The sequence below is a fragment of the Sebastes umbrosus genome, chromosome 8 (genome assembly GCF_015220745.1).
Source record: "Sebastes umbrosus isolate fSebUmb1 chromosome 8, fSebUmb1.pri, whole genome shotgun sequence".
Taxonomy (NCBI): domain Eukaryota; kingdom Metazoa; phylum Chordata; class Actinopteri; order Perciformes; family Sebastidae; genus Sebastes; species Sebastes umbrosus.
Window position 1 is genome coordinate 10,111,700 of NC_051276.1, and position 22,030 is coordinate 10,133,729.

A 22,030-nucleotide genomic window follows, 5' to 3' on the forward strand; every position below is an offset into this window, starting at 1 on the left:
TTCACTTTTTTAATAGTCCTGTATCACAGCTGTTACTCTGCACTATATTCAGTTTTAACAGTTTTCTTCTTCATCTTGTTTTTTATATCTGGTATATTTTTTTGTACTTTGCACTACTAACTTTTTTTACTGCCTTTTTACTAACATGTTTTTGCACTATGGAACTGTAAGTAAAGTTACTATCTATGAATATTCAATAATACATTGAACCCAATGTGACTCCTGTATATCCAACATCAGCGCGTTCCACAAAGCTGTCGTAATGTGTGAGCTACCACTGAGGGATCTAAATCTTGCTTACACGAGGAAGCGTGCAGCCAAGCGGCCACAGGTTAATCACGGCCGACCATAAACCATCCAACAGTTAACCTTGAATTTACTGTCTGTTCCTGGGCTGGAAGTTTCCTCTGCGCTAGGTAACCACAGCAGAGCCCGACGGCTCCTAACTTTCCATCTACGTGTCAGTCCGCTCTCGTTTTCAGCCTTACGAAACATGTGTTTTTACAGGCTGGCGTTTGAAACGGCCGTGACACAGAGCCAAGCGCTGCCGCTGTTTCATAATCCTGAGTTTTGTAACTGTGTAGTTTAGCTTCACAATGGCCGGCTTTAAATCCAAATGTCTAAATATGGATGTGGACAATTTGTGGTTCCCTGTATAGTGTGTGTGCAGTAGAGCTTTCTAAGTTGGAGATTGTCATGTTGTTTCATGCCACAAAAAGTATTCAGTGTTTTAACCCAGAATATTATTATAGTAGTGTCAATTATTATATAAATTACTTTTATTAATTATTGTGATGATGCACTTCCATAAAGTTGGGGAGACTTGTGAGAGTCACTTTGAATAACGATCAAATAATTCTCAGTGATTATCGACTAGTATTTTTGCTTGAAATGCTCGTCCCTCCTGCATAAAGTGCTCCAGAAGACACAATGAAGCCACGAGGTTCACACCCTCTCCAAAAGTGACGTACCAGTAGCTAATGTTAGCAAGTCAGCTAAGAGGACATTAGTCTCCGTGTCATTAGTCGTGGATCGCTTCCAGTCTGCAGCTTCCCTCTCGCCAGCTCCCAAATGAAAAACAAATGCTGCTTGTCCCATTTTATTCCATTTTTTTTTTTTTCACGTACACCTCAGACATGAGACACAAGGATAGGGCATGCTGCTCTGCAAATGAGGCTCATTAAATACATAATACGGCCGCACTAATAAACGGGGAAGAAGAGATTAGAATCCCCAGCAGGCCTGAAAGAGTGTCATTAACCCCAGTTTGTTCAAGTTCATATGGAAGAGTGTGAACTCTCCAGCTGTTAGCTAACCTTTCACTTTTGGTATTAATTATACAATGTGCTAATGGCATTGCCCTCGTCTGGTTTTATGGTGTCGAGATAAAGCATTGTGATAAGTTTAATAAGTTCACTCCAAATCTTGATAAATGTCTCGAACGGTAGATCTTTATAGAATTTCAACCGCAGGTCTGTTAATGAAGTGCCCTTTAGCAAGTTAATGTAATCCTATTTTCTCAGGGTACTTGCCTGAAATGACAAAAAAAAGTATTAAAATGATTTGAGAAAAGACTACAGACATAAACCTTCATGTGCATTACATTACTTTTTGCCACTTGGTCACAGAACTCCATTACAAAATGAACATCACACACTTGATTGCCATACGGCCTTATAAATTGTCACGCTAACGTGTTAGACATGTGTTGCACATCCCGCAGACACAAGTCCAATATTCTCTCTCTTTTAGCTCGGTTTTGGTCTCCACCATCTCCTGATGAAAATATCTGGCTCTTCAGCGACTAACTTTGTTTGTCAGCTGTGCTCGGAAAGTTGTGCACATTCGGTTTATCAGCTTTTTTTGCTAAAAGGTTAAGATGAGTTGGATTACACTGAACCCATCAATAAAGTTGCTTTGCAATTAAAATGTAGACTATTATTATTATTATTATTATTATTATTACGATTATAAAGCTGCAAGCCCTGAAACCAAAACAATTAGCTGAATAATGCTTAAAAATGTCTGCTGATCATTTTCTCTGGATTCCGCAACATCTCATACATTACACTAGTTCAATTGACCGATTGTACATGTGAAAAATATAAATTAGTGGAGCTTTAACTTGGACCTTTTCCAATGGAAGTTGTCTCATTTTGAAAAAAAATAATTTTGTGTGTGTTTGATATACCCAGTTGAAAATGAAATAACCTCTCAACCGCTCAAAGACTTTATTAATATCTTTTACTTCTCCGTTTTTAGGATGTTTGCTCGTCGGAGGAAGCCCTCATACTGGGACTACGCTGTCAATTGCACTGGTAATGAAGCCCATTTGTCCAGCTGTAAACTGGGCCAGGCTACGGCAACGAAGTCCAATGGGACCTGTGATGGAGGGTTGCCTGTGGTGGTGAGCTGCGTGCCCGGCAAGGACTTCGCCCCAACGCCCATGGCGGGATTCAGAAAGGCATTTAGGCAAGAGGTAACGTCTACTCTAAAGTTCATCTACACACACCCGACTAGTGATACAACACAATGATTCATTTTACTATTGTACTCCACTAGGGCTGGGTTTTGGGGCTTTTACAGTTTTTACTCAGACATGAAAAAGAATTGAACTTTCAGTACACTCGTCCAGGGCTCGGACGATACACCTATCTCCCGATTCGATACTATTACGATACTTGGGTGCCGATTCGATATGTATTGTGATTTTTAAATAATTCGATATTGCGATTTATTGTGATTTTCATTAACTTTTTTAATACTAGACCGTCGGAAAAAGTTGAATTATACACATCTAGGGACTTTTACTTTGGAAAATCTCTAAATGAATCCAATAAAAATGTTTGATTTTCAGCATGTATGTAGTCAGAGATGTCCTGAAGTCAAATATATCAGTCATTGTCAGGAATTATTTATTAATTTTTTTCCAGCAGTCCAAAAATCAAAGAATAAAGACATTTCCCTCACAAATTAGTGGTATTTTCTCTTTTTAATTTATAAGGGACATGCATTGTTTTATACTTCTGGTGAATATAATCCAATCAATCTTATTTCCATATATGTATTTTGTATATATACTATAGTTCTCTTTGTTAAAACCTAATTTTGAAAACCACACTCTAGCTCTCCTGTCAGCTCCGTTCTCTTTATACATCCATGGTCAGCTCCATCGGGGCCGTTTGAATGCATTTAACATAAATGTCAGTATATGGGTGCTCTACAGTTGTAGCGTCGAACCATTTGACCTCGGAGATGAGAGGGGCGGCTGGCTTGACGCACGTTACCGCGATACGATAACGTTTCCTGTCGGTGACGGAGCTAGCGTGCAGCTTTAGCCGTGATGTCTAGCTCGGCTTTTCCTGCAATGTATGAAACCCAAAGTGTTTCCATACTTTACTGTATATGTGTTGTTTACCATTTTGGATTTGAAATGGGGGGTTGCAGGTCATACCCACGCAGACCCTCCAACGTTTTTTCACTTTTTCGTTTCGGCTCACGGCGGCCGGCTGGTTTGTTTTGGTTGACAGAGTTGGAATGGATACAACGTATGGCTGACCTACACTCGTCCTCGTATAATGAGCCACTGTAACTGTCTTCTGTCTGAATGGTGTCAATAAACTGAAATAGTAAACAAAGCTGATAGAAGAAATAGCTGCACTGCTTCAGTTCAGTTCTCTGGCTCTAACGTAGATGGGAGGACCACTCTAGTGTTTTGGTTAGACAGCGAGCCAACGCTGGCGTTCGGTGTCACTTTGTGAACTGCAGCTGTAGCTGCTGTGGACACTCCGTTCTCATCATAATGAATTACAGCTATCTTGGGGTTTCAGAGATGACGTGATGTAGTAAAATTCTTGGGACAACGCAAGGAAAAACATTTTCACATTTTACACTATATAGGTGCTTGAAAAACTGCACGCAGTTTTTATTTATTCACTAAAACGTCTGGAAAATCAAAGATGTGGTGCAAACAAGCCCTCCAAAAGAGAGCTGTGCAGGAGATAGTTGACAGCTCAGACTGAGTGCATGAGTTATTGTAATTCACATTCTCTGGAGGGACTTACTCTTCACGAAAAGTCTTAACATCACATGTGAAACTACCTCAAACATGCTAAAGTTATTTGGGGATTTGGTGCTGTGCCAGTTAAGTGTCTGCTATTTTTACATATAACTAAATATACTATGTGGCCAGAAGTGTTTCGACACCCACATACTTTTATTTGTGTTCTTTTGGTCTGGGGATGTTGAAAAAAGACTTTATTAGAGAATACAATATAACTTTGTTAGACATTATCTGATGATGTTTCAACCTTCCTTCCACATTAATTCATTTCCTGTTCAGCTGTTCATCAGATGTGCATTAGATAACAGTTTGGTCTGGTTTGGACAAGAGGACCTCATTACAAGATAAGGGAAGCATGCTATTTCAAACAAATAGTGTGCTTTCAACTTTGAGGCAATAGTTTGAGGAAGACTGCACTGTCAGGTCCAGAAGGAAATGGTTTCCCTGTTTGGAACCCCATCCAACTTGCCCGGTCACACCTTTGAATCCGCCCACTCCACCGAGTTCACTGATCCGTCTGGCATCCTGACACGAAACAGCGAATTCTCAGTTGAACAAGCAGTCGATCCAATGAACGTTGAGGAGAGAGTGACGCCATTGTCAAGCTGTTAGACGCCATGTCTTCTCAATATCGCCCGGCATCATAGTTTGTTTTTATTTCACTCTGCTCCAAACTCCAGGCAAAAGCAGTATGTAAGCATGGCTACCCATCAGTGTCGACTTAAGCTGACGTTAGATGCTGGCGGATACTTTGGTCTTGAGATTGTTTAGATTGTTCTTTTGGATGAACTGGAACCTTATCTCCCAGTTTCAGTGTTGGACCTCCATGGTGCTCTTGTGACTGACTGAATGAGAGCAAATCTCTGCAGCCAGGCTCCAAAACCTGGTGGAAAGCCTGAAAGCAGAAGAAAGTGGAGGATGTTCTAGTAGCAGATTAATGCCCATGGTTTTTGGAATGACCTGAGCAGTCATGTGTGGGTGTAATGCTTGGATGTATGTGTGCAAAAATAATCACATTTATGCATGAGGCTCAAAGATAGCCTTTAGATTTTGTCAAACAGAAACTTTTTCTTAGTAAGTCTTCACTTCTTTGACTTCCTACTGGCTCTACAGGTGCTGTTGTCTTCCTGATTCTGACCTTTGAGCTCTCCAGTGGCTAAAAGAGAGGAGTTTTCTCACTCCCACCAATAGCAGACTAAAATAGGCTTTATTTTGTCTCAGGGATATGAAACTCACTCAGTCTGTAAACAACCACAACAACTTTCAAATGAAGCTGGGAGATACTAACAATGTCTAGAGCTCCGCTACACTGACATGAAGCTCTGTCTGTGACCCTGTTCACATTCCAGTATGAGGTTTGAGCTTGCCTGCTCTCTGTCACGTTCCACAGCCGGCTGGGAGCAGCGTGCTGGACGACACGTCCCAAATCTTCCATCACACTCAACAAGTCTGACTCGAAGGAATTATATCCTAAAACCAGATATTTACCATTTTGAAAAAAAAAGAAACAAAGCTGACTCCTCCTGTCTGATAAAAGTACCTGATAGCTGGAGTGAAAGTACATCCATGTCTTTGACTTTCACACTGATTACACATTAAATACAATACACCGCTCAGATCATATTTTATTATTTTCTCTCATTGTTACATTACATTTACCTCACTGAATCTTGTAAGTCCTCATATTTATTATGTTTTTGGTGTATTTTCTTTTCACATCCATTAATTTAATTAACATTAAGCTGATAACTAAAGATTATTTTTAAAATCTGTTGATCAGTCCATTATTGTTATGATTAATCCATTTATTGTTTAGACTATAACACATTATTTATACTTTTCAAAACCAGAATTACAAATTGCTTCACAGTTACAAATGAAAGAGTAAAAAAATGCCTTTGGGAAAAATGTAGATAAACAAATTTATCAGCAAAGTTATCAGTCATTTGTGAAACATGATGCTGTCACCATGATACATACATAAGCATTGTTTATAAATTGCATTTGTGAAAACTCGCCCACCTCGAGTCTTTGACCGGTGCACAACCAGAACGCCTGATGACCTGAGACGCCTATTGGGCCTATACTGTATGTGCTAAGCAACTCAGGGATATATAGGGATTGGAATTTATAAGATTTTATTGATACCAATTGAATCTGCTTATCGGTCTGATTCTTTATTGATTCCTGATCAATTTTCTGTGTGGAAAGAAAGGATGTCTCACAGGTTTTCAGCATTAGTGCCACTGTTTTATTATTAAAAAATGAGTAGCACTGTTTTCGTCTTTCTTCTTGAGATGAAGCCACGCTTTAGACCGTTTCCTTCCTCTCCGCCATGACACCTGTTTGTTGCAGGAGTTTGACATCAGACCTCCGGCCAAAGCTTAGAATATTCGCTGTTGATTACTGCCAAAGCTCCCGTGGCAGCCCTACACGCAACTGTCAGAAAAACATGCCGGCATCAATAAAAGAAATTGGAGGCATACTGTTCCACTGGATCAGACAATTTGGAACCGGTTCTCAACTGGAACCGGTTCTGTTTTCCCATCCCTGCTGATATATGGTGGAGTCAAGATGTTGAAGGCTTTGGGAGTAATTAGAAGGATTTGGATTTCAATCCTAAACAGGAATCCTTAACGGAAAGCCAGAGATTTAACAAAGCCAGCAACAGGGAAGTCTGCAGAGTAACGTTCTTAAAATGCAAGAATATAGTCCCTCGCAATAGTGAAGACAAGAGGAGACTCAGCGGTGCCGAAGTGAGTTTTGAAGTAGTGGGTTGGAGGTAGCGTTGGATGACGTAATACGGTGTTTCCCACAGGATTTTTTAGAGACTGTGGTGTGGTGCTCCCCTGAAAAAAAATTCTGACACCCTCCATTCTGGACATGCACAGGGTGGAATGATTGAAATGTCTTTTTTACCGTTACTCAATATAGGGGCATTTGCAGGGAAACAGTGATTCTCGACCTTAAAGGTCCAATATCGTGCTCATTTTCTGGTTCATACTTGTATTTTGTGTTTCTACTAGAACATGTTTACATGCTGTAATGTTAAAAAAAAACTGTATTTTCCTCATACTGTCGGCCTGAATAAACCTGTATTTACCCTCTGTCTGAAATGCTCCGTTTTAGTGCATTTCAACGGAATTGCAGTGGAATTACAATAGAATTGCGTTGCCTGGCAACAGTTTGGGTCCATGTTTACTTCCTGTCAGCTGATGTTATTTACATACACTGCAACCAGGAAATAAACTGGGACACATTTAGAATGTTTACGTTTAAAACCGTGTAATGGTCTAAATATTGTATATTTGTGACATCACAAATGGACAGAAATTCTATAACGGCTTGTTTCAAACGCACAATTTCTGAATACGAGCTGTGTGTATTTCTCTGTATATTGAGCGCTTCGATACTTTCACAGTATTTATAAAGCACTTAAACCTGCTTTATAATATAAAAGACATTAAAATCTTACTTTTACAACATGGGACCTTTAAAAAGAAAGTGGTACAGGGCCGTAAAGTGAGGGGGTCAATGGCCTCTTGGCCCCTTGGCCCCCCTACTTCTGGCGCCTATGACTGGACTTTATAACTAAGTTCATGACTAGAGTTGGTTGCCAAAGAAAAGCTGTATTTGTAGATTTGATAAAGTAGTGAAAATGCCCGTTACAAAGGTGATTTTCTGAAATTACTGTCTAAAACAATACATTGGATTCATTATCAGAATGATTTTTTTTTAAAAGCCAGAAAAGCAGTGAAAAGTTAGAATCAGAAATGACTTATTCAGTAGAGATATCTCTGCAACACATCAACACTGTAACCTCTTCACATTCTGCTGATAATGTTAGTTCATTATTTGAATGTTTTAAACTAAAAGAGTGTCCAGATCTTCCATACTGCACCTTTCCTGTTAATGCCAGTAAGTGGAGGATATGTACAGCGGGAGTTAAGGACTGTATTACAAAAGCGCACACATTAAGACATCTGGGCTTTACTGTGTGAATACCAACAGCCGTGCGTCAGATTAAACTGCTACTAATGTGTTTACTTGTAAAATTAAACACTTCCAGTTTGTCTAAACAGTTCACGGTAGAACCACATTTATAGCATGTTGTATAAAACAGGAAGCCACCCAGTCTGCTGCCTCGGCTTTCACCTGAGTCTGTTATTTTATAAAGAACCAGACTGTGGTTTTACTATTTGAACATTTCAGCTTTTTAACAGTGACGTGTTTTACTCTTTTTCCTCTGCAGCAACCGTTGGTTCGTCTTCGCGGTGGGGCCATCGTAGGCGAGGGCCGAGTGGAGGTGTTGAAAAATGGAGAGTGGGGCACTATATGTGATGATCACTGGACCCTGCTGTCTGCCACCGTGGTGTGTCGAGAGCTGGGCTTCGGTACCGCCATAGAGGCCCTGTCAGGAGGTCGCCTGGGACAAGGTATGCTTTACATTTTCTCTGTTATGTCTGCAAGAAACTAGTCTTTTTTCAAGGGAATATGGATTTTAAAGTGTTTATTGATTGAAACTACGGCATTAAAATGTGCCTAATTTAGGCTAGTGCTGCAATGGGAAAAAAAGCCATAAAGAAATGGGTTGTGAGCAGCAACAGCCTGGACTAAGTACACAGTAGACCTGAAACAGTCCCCATGAGCTCACAATGACAGTCTTTATAGCTGGAACAACTGTGCATGTATAGGCCTATTGCCTACATGGCACAGGATGGAAGGTTATGACTGGGTAGCAAAACCACATATACCAAACATTTCAGGCAGTAATTCTATCCTTAAAGCGTTCCTCCTCATGTCACCGCAGTGTGCCACTGAGCAGAGTCTCATGAACTCCCAGACCTGATGGTAAACGTGATTTAGCTCGGTGGAACAGGATTAGTTACGTTATGCAGGTCTGTGAGGATAAGGAATCCGTTCCTGAGCTGGTATGAACTCAGATATCTTTCTGTAAGGATGTATGAAGATTCCTGTGGGTTCAATGTGGAAGTTTCTCACTGAGGGAAAAAGGAGATAAGTCAAGCCCCTATAGCTCAGCTGGACTGTGGATACAACCCGTAGAGAACAGTGTCTGTACTGAAACTTAAACCTCTATCCCATTACTTTGTGTAGATCATAGACTAGAAGTGGATGTAGTCAGTGTGACGTCACTCGTTGGTTTTTGGACTACCGTTTTGAAGCCTTTTGGCCGTTGCCATCTTGTTTTTTTGGAACCAGAAGTGACACGAGAGGATGGAACTGGAGAGGGGCGCCCCGGGGTCACTGCAAATATTCTGACAAAACACTTCTTGACATCATTTGTTGGACTGTTTTATATTTTTAAGGATAACTCTGTTTTCTTACGTATTGAGTCGTATGACTTATAGCAATAATTCCTCTTAGTAGACCACTCGTGTTTCCTGCCCCGTTGGGCTTTCCTGTAGTCATGTTGCCATGTTTCTGCTAGAAAAGATGGTCCAAAACTACAAAACTAAGACCCAAACTGTAATAAACCGTAATTACTCTTTAATCTGCCAGATTAGGCGTCACAATTTGTATAGGTCTGTATTTGATTTGAAAGTGTCCATGGCAAAGCTTGTGCTTCCTGAGGGGTTGGAGAAGAGGAAGAAGAAGAAGAAGACCCCTCCTTGTATTGACTAGTTATTTTCTAATGGAGGCCTTCACTCCGAGCAGTCTCTCTTTATGGTCTCCACTTTATGGTCTCCACTTTATGGTCTCCAGCAGGGTTCTAACAACGGCTGCATGAAGAGTTTTACAGGTTTGGAAGTTGGGACCCCCCCACCACCCCCACCCCACCCCACCCCACCGAACAGCAATGTGCCACCGATCCACTTCTAAATTACACACTCAGCAGATATCTACCCTGTGGTATAGAGTGTTTTAAAGCCCTAGCTCATCTGTTATCAGGATGTACTATGGAAAAAGTTCATTTTTCTGTACCAATAACTGGTAAAAAAAGAATCCCCATACAGCATGGCACTTCTGTATAAGAGCTGTTTCCTTTTTCATAAACAGAGACATGCTGCACATTCCAGTAACATTAGACATGGAAAATGTTGAAACGGAGGGTTTCCTTCTCCAAAAATCATTTTTCCATCATGATTTCTCATCAGTGGCTCTCTGTAACCCTTCCTGGAGAAAAACAAACCTCAGATGGAAGTAGTACACCCTGATAAAACAGTGAAACGTTTCACAAAAAGATGAAGGATTATAGATGAAGTTATGTCTTATTAGCATATAGTAGACATGAAGCATTAATCAGAGCGGTTTTGAATCTCCCCGTATGTATGAGCCTCTCTGTTCATGTGTAGTCTACAGTTCATTGCTATCCTCTCTTTCCCTTAATGGACCGTATTTCATGTGTCATCCTGATTATTTTAAAGGAATAGTTATTTGGGGAAATACACTTACTCGCTTTCTTGACGAGAGTTAAATGAATATTAGATTAACTATTCCTTTAATTTTTTTAGATTGTACACCAGAGCTGTATTTTTGGTGAAATTACATAAAAATCAAGACACAACACAGACATCTCTCGGCCATAGTAACCGTTTGCTTTTCGCTCTCGGTTTCAGTGAGCAAGCATCTTTTGGAAACAGTTCCTTCTGTCTTTCAGGTATGGGCCCGGTCCATATGAATGAGGTGCAGTGCTCTGGATTTGAGAAGTCCATCACAGAGTGTTTCTTCAACAAGGAGGCTCTCGGTTGCAGCCACGAGGAGGATGCAGCCGTCAGATGTAACGTTCCTGCGATGGGCTTCCAGGAGAGGGTGAGCCTCAGTGTTTGTTTCAGTAAAAAAAACTCTACAGCAACAAACTCACCAAGAAACACCGCTGTGTAGTTTAGAGGCTATACATTTTTCTTTCCATGTCTTTTATGCACGTGTATGGCCTTCTGCAGACACCTTAATGTGAACATACGTGACGATATTTTGCACATCATATACAGTATATCTCTATCACAATCATCAAAAGCTGATTTTTGAGCTGCTTTATGTTTATTTTGTTCATTTTTAATAATGTGTTGTAAATATCTTACATTAATACTGATCATTTTCACTTTATATTTTCATTTTTTCAGCATTCTTTACTGCATGTATTTTCCGCATCCTCCTAGTGCTCAAGTCATAATCTTGTTTTATTATACCCATCATGCATTAGTACCTTTTAAAGTTTTTTCCAAAACCTTAGAATCATTGGTTGCATTCAATTTGATCACCGTCTTGCAAGTTATCTTATAATCTAACATGTTACTATTACTTGATACCAAATGTATCTTTACTTAAAAAAACAAACAATCCCCCTCAACATTTTAATAATTTTATAAAAAACAGCCATACATTGATGTAACAGTGAGGGTTTCGCCTTTTAAATCGGCGCCTCTGTTGTGTTTTTCATATCAATAGCTGCGTCTGAGTGGAGGTCGTAACCCCTATGAGGGCCGTGTGGAGGTGCTGGCGGAGAGGAATGGGTCTCTGGTGTGGGGGACGGTGTGCAGTGAGAGCTGGGGAACCATGGAGGCCATGGTGGTCTGCAGACAGCTGGGCCTGGGCTTCGCCAGCAACGCTTTCCAGGTACGTTTTCCATTTTTTTTTAGCTCCTTCAGTTCAAAAGTTACAACCTTTTTAAAGTAAATATCTGAAATGCTTAAGAACAAAACCAACGAATGGCGTGTGTTGTGTGAATGTTCTTCCAGTCTGTCAAACCTAGACTGTACAAATCTGAACACAGGAGGATCTTCAGCAGGGAAAATCTCATTTTAACCCTGATTTTCATTGCAGCTCACATGTCAAAATTACTAATTTTTTTTTCTAGATCTCCAAAGTCTTGATGAATGTAATGCTGAGTGCACACAATTTCTCACTAATTATAGGAATTTACTTGGAAAGAACTATGCAATTTGTTAACAATAGGGAAAATAAAGACAAAGTCCTGTGACAGTTATTTGAGTTCAGTTAGTTGTATTGAGTTTACAAACAGTTATTGATTTCCTTAAAACACTTCTGTATTGAAACCGAATCAATTATTGATTTATACTTTTGACTCATTGTTGTGAAATTCATTCTCTGTGTCTCCATTTTCCTTAAAAGTAATCCAGTCATTTCCTACGAATTATATAGCTACATATCAGCTGAAAGCATCCAACATACCATAGATGCTACGCTAGACATGTTTCTACAAAACTTTGGAACCAAGAAGGCCAAGTTTGAAGACAGGTGTGGTCTGTAACTCACCTAATACAACTTTTGACAATTTGAAAAAAGTTTTTTTTTTTATGTCAAATATGGTATGCTCACACAAAGGTAATGCATGATGGTGACTTATCACTGGACCCGAAAGAAAGAATAGGTTCCCCTGAATCATATGATGTATAACACTTGACACTGACTGAAAGAATGAGCTCAGAATTGACAAAAATATGAAAAAACTCTGTCCAGGTGTTTCTTTGTCTATGTAGGCTTTAGAGGGTTAAACGTAATACAATCATTTCTTACAGATGATATAGCTGTGTATCAGTCGAAAGCACTTTGGCATTTAAATTTGAATTATGTCCTGATTTTTAGATAATTTCTTCACATCTTCATCTAGCAGCAACATTGCTCATTAATATATTCCAGTCATAGGAACATAAGTTGCACAGCCCTTATTTGGTAAAACAAAATACAATCATATATCAATACAATATAATGGCCCATCTATGAGGATATAGATTCAAGATTCAATCATTTATGGCCAGAGTTAATTAGGAATCCGTTTTGGTGCTCAACAACAAAACACATAATCATATAACACACGCAACAAAACATGCTGCCACAATAACAATACAGTAACCACACAATAAATACAAAAGTGCAACCAGATGACTCATGCCCTCAAAGTGACAAGTTAAAGTGCATGTGCTTATCCAGCCAGTGAAGCATTTAGGATGTGGATATAAAAGGATAGGGTGTGCCCTCTAGTGGTCAATGTAGAGAATCACCTTTCCTTCACAACAACTCATGGTAGCACTGTGAACACTATCCTCAAAAACATGGCATCATCACAGTGATACATCCAGACAGTACAGAGCTTTTCTTTGGTAGCAGACGGTTCTGTATGTAGGTTTGGTATCCTATTGGATTACAAAATCACTGCATGTATTTCACAACTATAGTTAATTTACAGATTTTCATCAGTCATCATCTACAACGTATGATCAACCTGATATATAATCCGCTGTAATATGATGCCCTGTCAGTTCCATATTATTGCATTAGTAATAATAATCCAGTGATATGATTTATAATAATAAAGATACACAAAGGGTTTATTTTGCCTAATGAGGACATTTACTTTACTTTTATAAGTACATTATACAGATAACTCCTCAGTACTTTACATTTTAAATGCAGAAATGTTACTTATAATGGAGTATTTTCAGATGTTGGTAAAATACCTGAAATATTTCTTCTAACACTGCCAGAGAAATAATAAATAAGTTTAAGCATGGATTTTAAATAAGGTTTTACTGCAGGCATCTGTTGAGTGAAATCCTCCCACACATTCATGTTGCAGCATCTTCCAACTGTTCACTTCTAAAGTAGGCATCGACTAGCTGTGATCATATCTGAAGTGAATGGATTATATCTATGTTTTTTCTAGGTCGGTATCACATTTGATATCAAACATAAGTGTTTATGGTCAAAAAAGTTGCATTACAATTCAGCTTAAAGGCTTCCACTTCTACAAGTCCATCATAATGCATTATTACCAGAGGTGGATGTCGTCCTGATGTCAGCTGTGAACCATGACTCATGTTTTCTCAACAGGAGACTTGGTATTGGCCGGGAGCGGTGAGTGCTGACCCCGTGGTGATGAGCGGCGTTCGCTGTTCTGGTACTGAGATGTCTCTGTCCCACTGCCTGCACCACGGAGCCCACCTCAGCTGTGCTAAAGGAGGCGGACGCAACGCCGCCGGAGTCTCCTGCTCCGAGAGTAAGATCACCCTAATTCATATGTTGTTGTTGTTGGTGAATGCTTTTGAGTATTAAGTGTCAGAAACGAGCTCACGAATAATCACTAAAATGTTATATGGTCATGGGATGAAAAGACATTTCCAATTTTTAATTATACTTCGACGAGAGCCTTTGGCTTCAATTTGTCAGTTCACACGTTCAAGCTTCGACTCTCCTGCTCTTCACATTGAGTTTTAATTCAACAAATGAAATGATCTCTGCCTCTGGAGAAAGGTTTGCATAACTGGCACTCCAATATCCCTCCTGAATCACAAGAGGGCTCTGCAGTTTGAAACAGAAACACCTCATTTACTTTAGAGCTTTTTTTTTTGCTTTTTTTTTTGCCAATGACAGTGCCATTTCTCTATGTTTCTAAATGGGGTTTGTCTCTGTCTGCTTCTCTATGGTTTCTCTTTCATCCTCCTGTCCACAGCGGCTCCTGACCTGGTGTTGAACCCTCAGGCGGTGGAGCAGACCACCTACATGGAGGACCGGCCCATGTTCATGCTACAGTGTGCGCACGAGGAGAACTGTCTGTCCTCCACCGCCAGCCAGGCGCCGGCCAACACGTACCGCCGCCTGCTGCGCTTCTCCTCCCAGATCCACAACAACGGCCAGTCGGACTTCCGGCCCAAAGCTGGCAGACACTCCTGGGTGTGGCATGAGTGTCACAGGTCAGTGTTACACGCTTTCATTATGTCCTTTGAGCTTCATCCCAGATTTCACCATAATGATAATTCCACAGTAGCAATCTTTTTTAATTTAATGGACACCAGAGCCAGACCATGTGTTTGCTAATACAAAGTGTTGAAATTGTGTGCCAAAACTCAAAATATTCAACATTTTGGGATATATGATTATGGAAATAGGAGTGCTTTCTCTCCGAGAGTTGGATGATAAAACTGTCTGTTTGTTAAGCACAGAGCTGGAGTCAGGAGGCGATTAGCCTGCCTTAGCATAAAGATCCTGGCTTTCTACAAAGTTCAAAATTACGGCTACCAGCACCTCTAAAGCTCACTAATGAACGCGTTATATCTTGTTAATTTCAAGGGGACATATCATGAAAAACTCACATTTTTCAGTGTTTGTGCACCAACCCACAAACTGTGAAATAAGACAACCCAGTTAGTTTATTGTGGGCTGTCTAGATCAGAAAATACGTGATTCAACAAGCCGTTCAGATGTGGCTCCCCTTCCAATGTCACATGCAGGATCATTAGAATATACCGCCCACAGCTTGAGAACTACCTTTGCAAAGGTGCACCATATTTTTCTCGCAAGCCAATCAGAGCAGACTGGGGTCTTAAAGAGACAGGCGCTTTAACGAAGCGTTTCAGACGGATGGTGAATACAGGTACATTCAGACAATGTCCCGTGGTTATGTCTATTCTTTTCTACCGTCACCAGAAAGAAAATCTGGTGGTGTGGTGGGATAATAACTACTCACTATTAATACAATATTTCCATTATATACTTGGAGTGATAGGATAATTTAAAGGACACTAGTGCAATCCTTCTCAAAGAACAATGAGACTACTGAAATGCATGGGACATTTATCATGCAGGATGCAGTTGTAACGAGTTTGTATTCCAGGAACATATAAATCAAATTTCAATTATAAATCACAAGCATAAAGTCTTTTGTAAACCACGTAGCAGAAGAGGACATTTGACTGATTCAGAAATGATGTCTCAAATTAAACTTATTAAGTGACAGAAAGAGAGATGACTCAGCCCCCCATCAGGTTTCTGGAGTAGTTTTTTTTTTTCCTTCCATACGTTCTGCTGCCCTGTAATTGGCTGTGTGCTGTTAAGCTATAGCTACCGTACAAAAAAGACCCACATGTTTGTGGTTCCTGTGTTGGCTGAAGGAACAGTTCACTGTTGGCAGCTTCACACAGCTACCAGCCTTCCACACGTCAGATCTTTGAGTGGCAGAACCTGAAGAAGCACATTGGGCCAAAATCCAGTTAAAAGAAATGTTGTGACTGCAGATGCCAATTTGTGATTTTCTTTTTTTAATATATATATATATTAGAAAAAGAAAATCACAATAGGGATATATATATATATATATATATATAAAATGATTGTGCTCTTTCTTCAGCAACAAGAAGTGCCGTTCTTGTACTTTTGTTTGACATTTTGAGCCTGATTTGTAAAACTACCACTTCTATCTGTGTGCGCAGGCATTATCATAGCATGGAGGTGTTTACAACCTATGACCTGTTCACCCTCAATGGAACCAAAGTGGCAGAAGGACACAAAGCAAGTTTTTGCCTGGAGGACTCAGAGTGTGATGAAGGTAAGAACCAAATAGGATTCCTACTTTGATTTCATAAAAATACACTTATTACACCTGGAGGGAGCTTCTTCAGATTTGGCTCAAACGTCCACTTGGACTCAAGGATGAACTGATTAGAATTTGATGGTCAAAGGGTCACTGTGACAAAACACGCTTTTGGCCATAACTTAATAATTAATATGCTAATTATGACAATTCAACACAAATTTCTAACAGGATAAAATAATGAAGTGATGATATTTTGAACAAACATGGATGTAAACTGTAATCTGACTTGTTGGCGGAGGTTATACAACCGTGAGGTGGTAATTCTAGTTATTTTAAGAATAGATCAGATCACTCATCGGTTGGTCAGAAACAGGATTACAAATAAATGCAAATGTTGCTCTGTGTCTGCAGGTATGCATATTGTTGTTATGGTGAACACCCGTTCACCGATAATAATTTACAGCTCGTTCTGTTGCCCCCAATTGTGCACAAAAATCAATTAATGCAGCTTTATCATTTTAAGAATGGTTCTCAACATTTTCTTTTTTCATGTCGTCATGTCTTGCAGGTATTGAAAAGAGGTATGAATGCGCTAACTTTGGAGAGCAGGGTATCACTGTGGGCTGCTGGGATACCTACAGGCACGACATCGACTGCCAGTGGATCGACATAACTGACCTCAAACCTGGAGATTACATTTTCCAGGTAATGTTTCCCACATTGCATTGTTCTTTATTTCTCTAAATAAAGAGCGACGTTATCTACACACTGCAGCCATATTAAGCAATCCGTGACTTGTTCATGTTCTTCCTCTCACAGATAGTAATTAATCCAAACTATGAGGTACCTGAGTCAGACTACACCAATAACATCCTGAAATGCAGATGTCGATACGATGGCCATCGTGTGTGGACGTACAGCTGCCATAATGGTAGGACCTCGCAATTATTTGGAAGAATATCTGTAACATCTACTGTCCTTTTTAATGTTGATGATCTTAGAATGTAAAGGTGCAATGTAACATCTGGACAGACTTTTAGTTTAAAACATTACAAATTTGAATTGAATCCAATAAACACACTATCAAAACGTACACGGCCCGTACAGTAATGTCACAGTAAACACAAAGATGGCTAACGTAAACTGTAGGTGAAGATTATAAGATAGCAGTGTATTCTCGCCCTGCCGTTAGTAGTTTTTATAACTGATGACAGTAAGTTTAGGTTGCATGGACCCAGTTGTAGAGGTGAAATGCTGCCCCCTATTTGATTGGAGCAGGTGGTTAGTAATTACACATTGCACCTTTACGCTTATTATACTGTTATTCTTGAGGTGACCTCAAACTGTAAATGTAACATACTGTACATTGACATGAGCTCATGTAGTTGCTACCGTGATTTTGATATCACTGAATGCAATTTTAATGCATTATAGTCATGTGGAAACATTGAGTTTTAAGAAACGCAAAATATCCACCATCGCTTTGGTCATGATTCCTATCAGTAGGATAAACTGTCAAAGTGAATCACTGAGATACGTCATATGTTTTTGATCACTATTTAATTTACTAAGTTATTTGAAATGATATAATATGACAAAAGATTATGGTCCATCCATGCACTAGGTTTTTCTGAGGCTTTCAGGCCCCATCTCATGGTCTTCATCAGCAGATGGGAGTTAGCTCAGTTATCATGGAGTCAGATTAATGACCTGTATGAAACGTTGGTCACGCGAGAGCAGGTGGTCCTATGGGAAGGGAGGTAGTAAACCCTGTCTTAGTATGACTCCATGTTCTGAAAAAATAAATATAATACTAGAGCGTAGTTTCAACAATAATATGCCATGAGACACTATACAAAATGTACTTAATTTTCTGATTCATTATCTAATGTACTCATTATGCTAATTGAAGACTAGTCCAAGCGCTTGGCAGCGCTTACATCCATCACTGGAGCAGATTAAAACTGTTAGTATCAGATGTGAAACAAGGACAACGTGTGGAGGTGGTAACTCTGTGTGTCTCTGCTATAGGTGGCTCATTAAGCACAGAAACAGAAGAGACGTTCCCAGGCCTCCTCAACAACCAGGTGACTCACAGGTAAAGACGACGCAGAGCAGACGGACCATCTGCAGCCAACCAACCACTACACATCTCCATCTGTATAGTGGATTCACCCTGCCAGCCCTGCTCTGGTCAAACCATCTTTTTATGTTCTCCCTAATCCACGAGGCAGCAGCTTTCTTCGACCCTACCCTAAAGAATATTTGATTCCCCTGCTGTCCGAACAGAGGCAGCTACAGCCTTAGTGACACTTCCAACCTCCTTGGTCAAGATCAAGAGAAAGGCAAAAGCTCTCCTTGTGCCCTCTGACGTTTTTATTATTTTTGAATGAGTGATAAAAATAAGCTGGCAGGTACCTTCCACAAGGTGCTGCACTGGGGAATGACATCACGAATGTGTCTTCTCTGAAGTGCAGCACTTTAACTAAACCCTCCTACAACACTTTTTGTTTACCCTGGAGAGGTTGGATGTCAGCGAACAGGTGGTCTCACGATTGAGAGGAATCACCGATAACAACAGCAGCAGTGGTCTGTCTTTTGGAATTAAATGCAGTATTCTTCCACTTTTCTCAAGTTTCATAAAAGTGCGTTTTACACACTAAAGTCCACACACACTGAGTTTCATGTTACACAGGTGAACTGAGCATTTCTTTTGCATGTCACTTATTTAGTTTCACATCCTCATTGAGGATTTTTTTTGCATATCAAGCTGTAGAACAAAGCAAGTCCTCAAAAAGCAAACAGCCCATTCATCACAAATTACTAGTGCCTGATTCAGCTGTAAAACGAATCCACTAAGACTGAAATGTTACATGCTGAAGAGCCTCAAACTACACCAAAGCTTTCTTTTAAATAACTGGAGCATACATATATTATTTTCTGAATTAAGTCACATTTCAAAGAGGAGTTGCACAACAATCTTTTGTGGGCGTTGGTGTCACAATGTGTGTTGGTATAGCAATCTCAGTTAATCCAGAAGTTCTTATTTAAAAAATGATTTGAGCAAACATTTGCTCACAGATTTGCTTATAATTTACATTATAGTATGCATAACCTAAGAGCAGCCCTGTTAGAAAGCTGTCCAGTTATTGTGCACAATTAGCCAAACAAATATTGATTTTAAAAGTTGTTAAAAGTCTTAAAAGTTTTTACGTTGGGGCCTTTTCAAACTGACTGAGATCAATTTCAGCTCCCAGACATTATCTTGTTGTTCTGATATATTATTCATTACTCTTTCATTTTATGATAGGCCTACAGTGTGTAGCAGTATTTTGCTTTTGAAGCTAACATAGGACCTCATGTTTCCTTTTTTTTCCTTTTTGGCATCTCTTCGTTTTATTGATAGTGAAAGGAGAGAGACAGGAAAGGCAGGAGAGAGAGAGAGGCTTTTCAAAATGCTCACATTTAACACCAACTGGAAATCTTGTTTTTGCTCACACTCAGTGGTTTAACACTGTGAGCAAATGACAGATTTGTTCTCAAATTAATAAAAGTGAAGTTAAATAGCAAATAGCTCTACAGCCTACAGGTGCACTCTGTAAGTCCATATTTTCTAGTCTGTCGGCTTAGGACGACACCGCATTGGTTCTTCGTCTGTGTATACAGAGAACCTATTCACATAGCCAGTGAAATCATTGTAAAGGTGCGACCACACCAGCATTTCAAAATGGCAAAATTTAGCTGCAATTTCAATTCATTCCAATGCAATCACAGAAATGAGTGGAATCGCTCGTGAGGTCAAAGTAAATCAGAGCAAAATGCTTTGCGTCAAGTTCAACTTTGGGGAACTTTGACTCACAAATTTGCGCCGTTGAACTATAGCAAGCCATATTGATAGTACTGAACTGTGTGAAGTTATTATGCTATTATGAAGCTTTTTTTATTGATCGAAATGTCAGGGGGAGTAAACAGAGCAGTATAGAGACGATAACGATAATCTGTGGGAGCTATGACTGACTATAGACTATAGTTATCTCACCAGGCAGCTACAGCAGTTCACCAACTAGCCGTGAGACTACAGTCACTACGTCACTTAAACTTCTAGAACCAGATATTTCACAAAAAATACATTTTGCTGTTCCACTTTCTGGTCTAATCTTAAAGCAGTGACACCACTGTTCTATCACAGGCTGGATAGCAGCCTGCAGACTCAACATAAAGGAAGACAAACTTTGAACAATCTCACATTAACTTTCTAGCTATCTTATTCTAATGTCTTCTTCGCATCTACTGTACGACAATAAAGCTATATCCTAACTGAACAAGCTACTAACTACCTGGGCAGTTTGCAGGGTCATCTATGTTATTACCTATCTGCAGCACATTCTACCAACACGACTGCTTAAAAAAACTGCTGTCTGACGACCTCATAGCTTGTTAACTGCCGTTACCGTTTACATGTGTCCCTGTCAGCTGTCAATCAAACATGTAAACACCCAGGCATTTTCTAATGTTTCTCCAAAGAGCTTTTTTTTTTCTTCCTTTGAATAATAAAAATATTAATGATACATTAAAAAAATGAATTGTTCTTTAAGACACTTAAATGTTACTAAAGTGAGTCCTAAGTCTTCCACAGCCAGTGGCACTGGGCTGGCTCAACAGGAGGATCATAGGACTGTTCTACAGGAACTATGCTTTCAAATCAAGGAGGGTTTCAGTCATTTCCTCTCCCTGCGACGTATGTTGCCTTTACAAGGACACAGAAGAGCACAGATAGGCTATCATCTTCTCACAGAAAGCAGGAATAGCATCTCCCTGTTTAGACAGTCAGAGTTGCAGATATGTACTGTTATTGAAGATTTTTTTTTTACAGTTTTATTCCTTGTTTGAAAAAAAAAAAAAATGTTACGTACAATAATGTGTGTGAATCCTATTTTTATTGTACTTTTTATAATGGTGCTATCGAACTGGTCCTCTGTTTTCTGAGGGTACAGTAAGGCTACATGTTGAACAGCTACATTATGTATACTAACTGTATACTTGAACTGAGCGTAATTTGCTTTGTGTGTTAAACTATAATAAAGGTCTGAGTTATGGGGCAACCAAATCTTTGTAATTAATTCATTATCATTATTTTTTGTGCATGTATTCATTTTTCAGCATCACTCTGCTTGGCATACTGTTTCCATTACAAGAACTGTAATCTGAGGTGGCAGTGGCTCCAAGGTAGAGCGGGTTGACCACCAATTCTCCAGTCACTTGTCAAAGTAACGAGATAAACTGCTGAAGGCTAAAGGCTGAACCATCAGTGTGTGAATGAGTATTTAGATTAGATCTTTGATGGGCATGTTGGCTCCCTGCATGGCAGACTCTGCCATCAGGGTATGAATGTGTGTGTGTGAATGTTGACATGTAGTGTAAAACGCTTTGGGTGTTCGGAGGACTAGAAAGGCGCTATAGAAATGAAAGCCCATTTACCATTTGTAATCCACAGCTGCTGTTTGCTGGAATTTTATTTTAGCTTGATATATTTTCTTCATCAACTTTCTTTTACATCTTTCCCTTACTGCATTTAAACCATTGTGTTACACTAAAAAAAACCAGATTACAATAGAGAGGAAATCATTAAAATGCACAGAGGGACTTCAGCTCTCCACGCTGCCATCAGCTGGTGTCTC

At 39.7% G+C, this 22,030-nt stretch overlaps 1 protein-coding gene across 1 annotated transcript in view; it reads left to right on the forward strand.

Annotated features, from left to right (window-relative positions):
- Positions 1 to 21,459, forward strand: part of loxl2b (lysyl oxidase-like 2b) — a 42,031-nt gene extending 20,572 nt beyond the window's left edge. Inside the window, exons 5-14 of the mRNA XM_037778426.1 lie at positions 2,263 to 2,479; positions 8,316 to 8,499; positions 10,683 to 10,834; positions 11,471 to 11,638; positions 13,874 to 14,039; positions 14,493 to 14,733; positions 16,249 to 16,364; positions 16,921 to 17,057; positions 17,172 to 17,283; positions 18,384 to 21,459. Coding sequence (XP_037634354.1) covers positions 2,263 to 2,479; positions 8,316 to 8,499; positions 10,683 to 10,834; positions 11,471 to 11,638; positions 13,874 to 14,039; positions 14,493 to 14,733; positions 16,249 to 16,364; positions 16,921 to 17,057; positions 17,172 to 17,283; positions 18,384 to 18,454 — 1,564 coding nt within the window. The 3' untranslated portion in view covers positions 18,455 to 21,459. The remainder of the gene's footprint in view (positions 1 to 2,262; positions 2,480 to 8,315; positions 8,500 to 10,682; positions 10,835 to 11,470; positions 11,639 to 13,873; positions 14,040 to 14,492; positions 14,734 to 16,248; positions 16,365 to 16,920; positions 17,058 to 17,171; positions 17,284 to 18,383) is intronic.
- Positions 21,460 to 22,030: the final 571 nt, after the last annotated feature.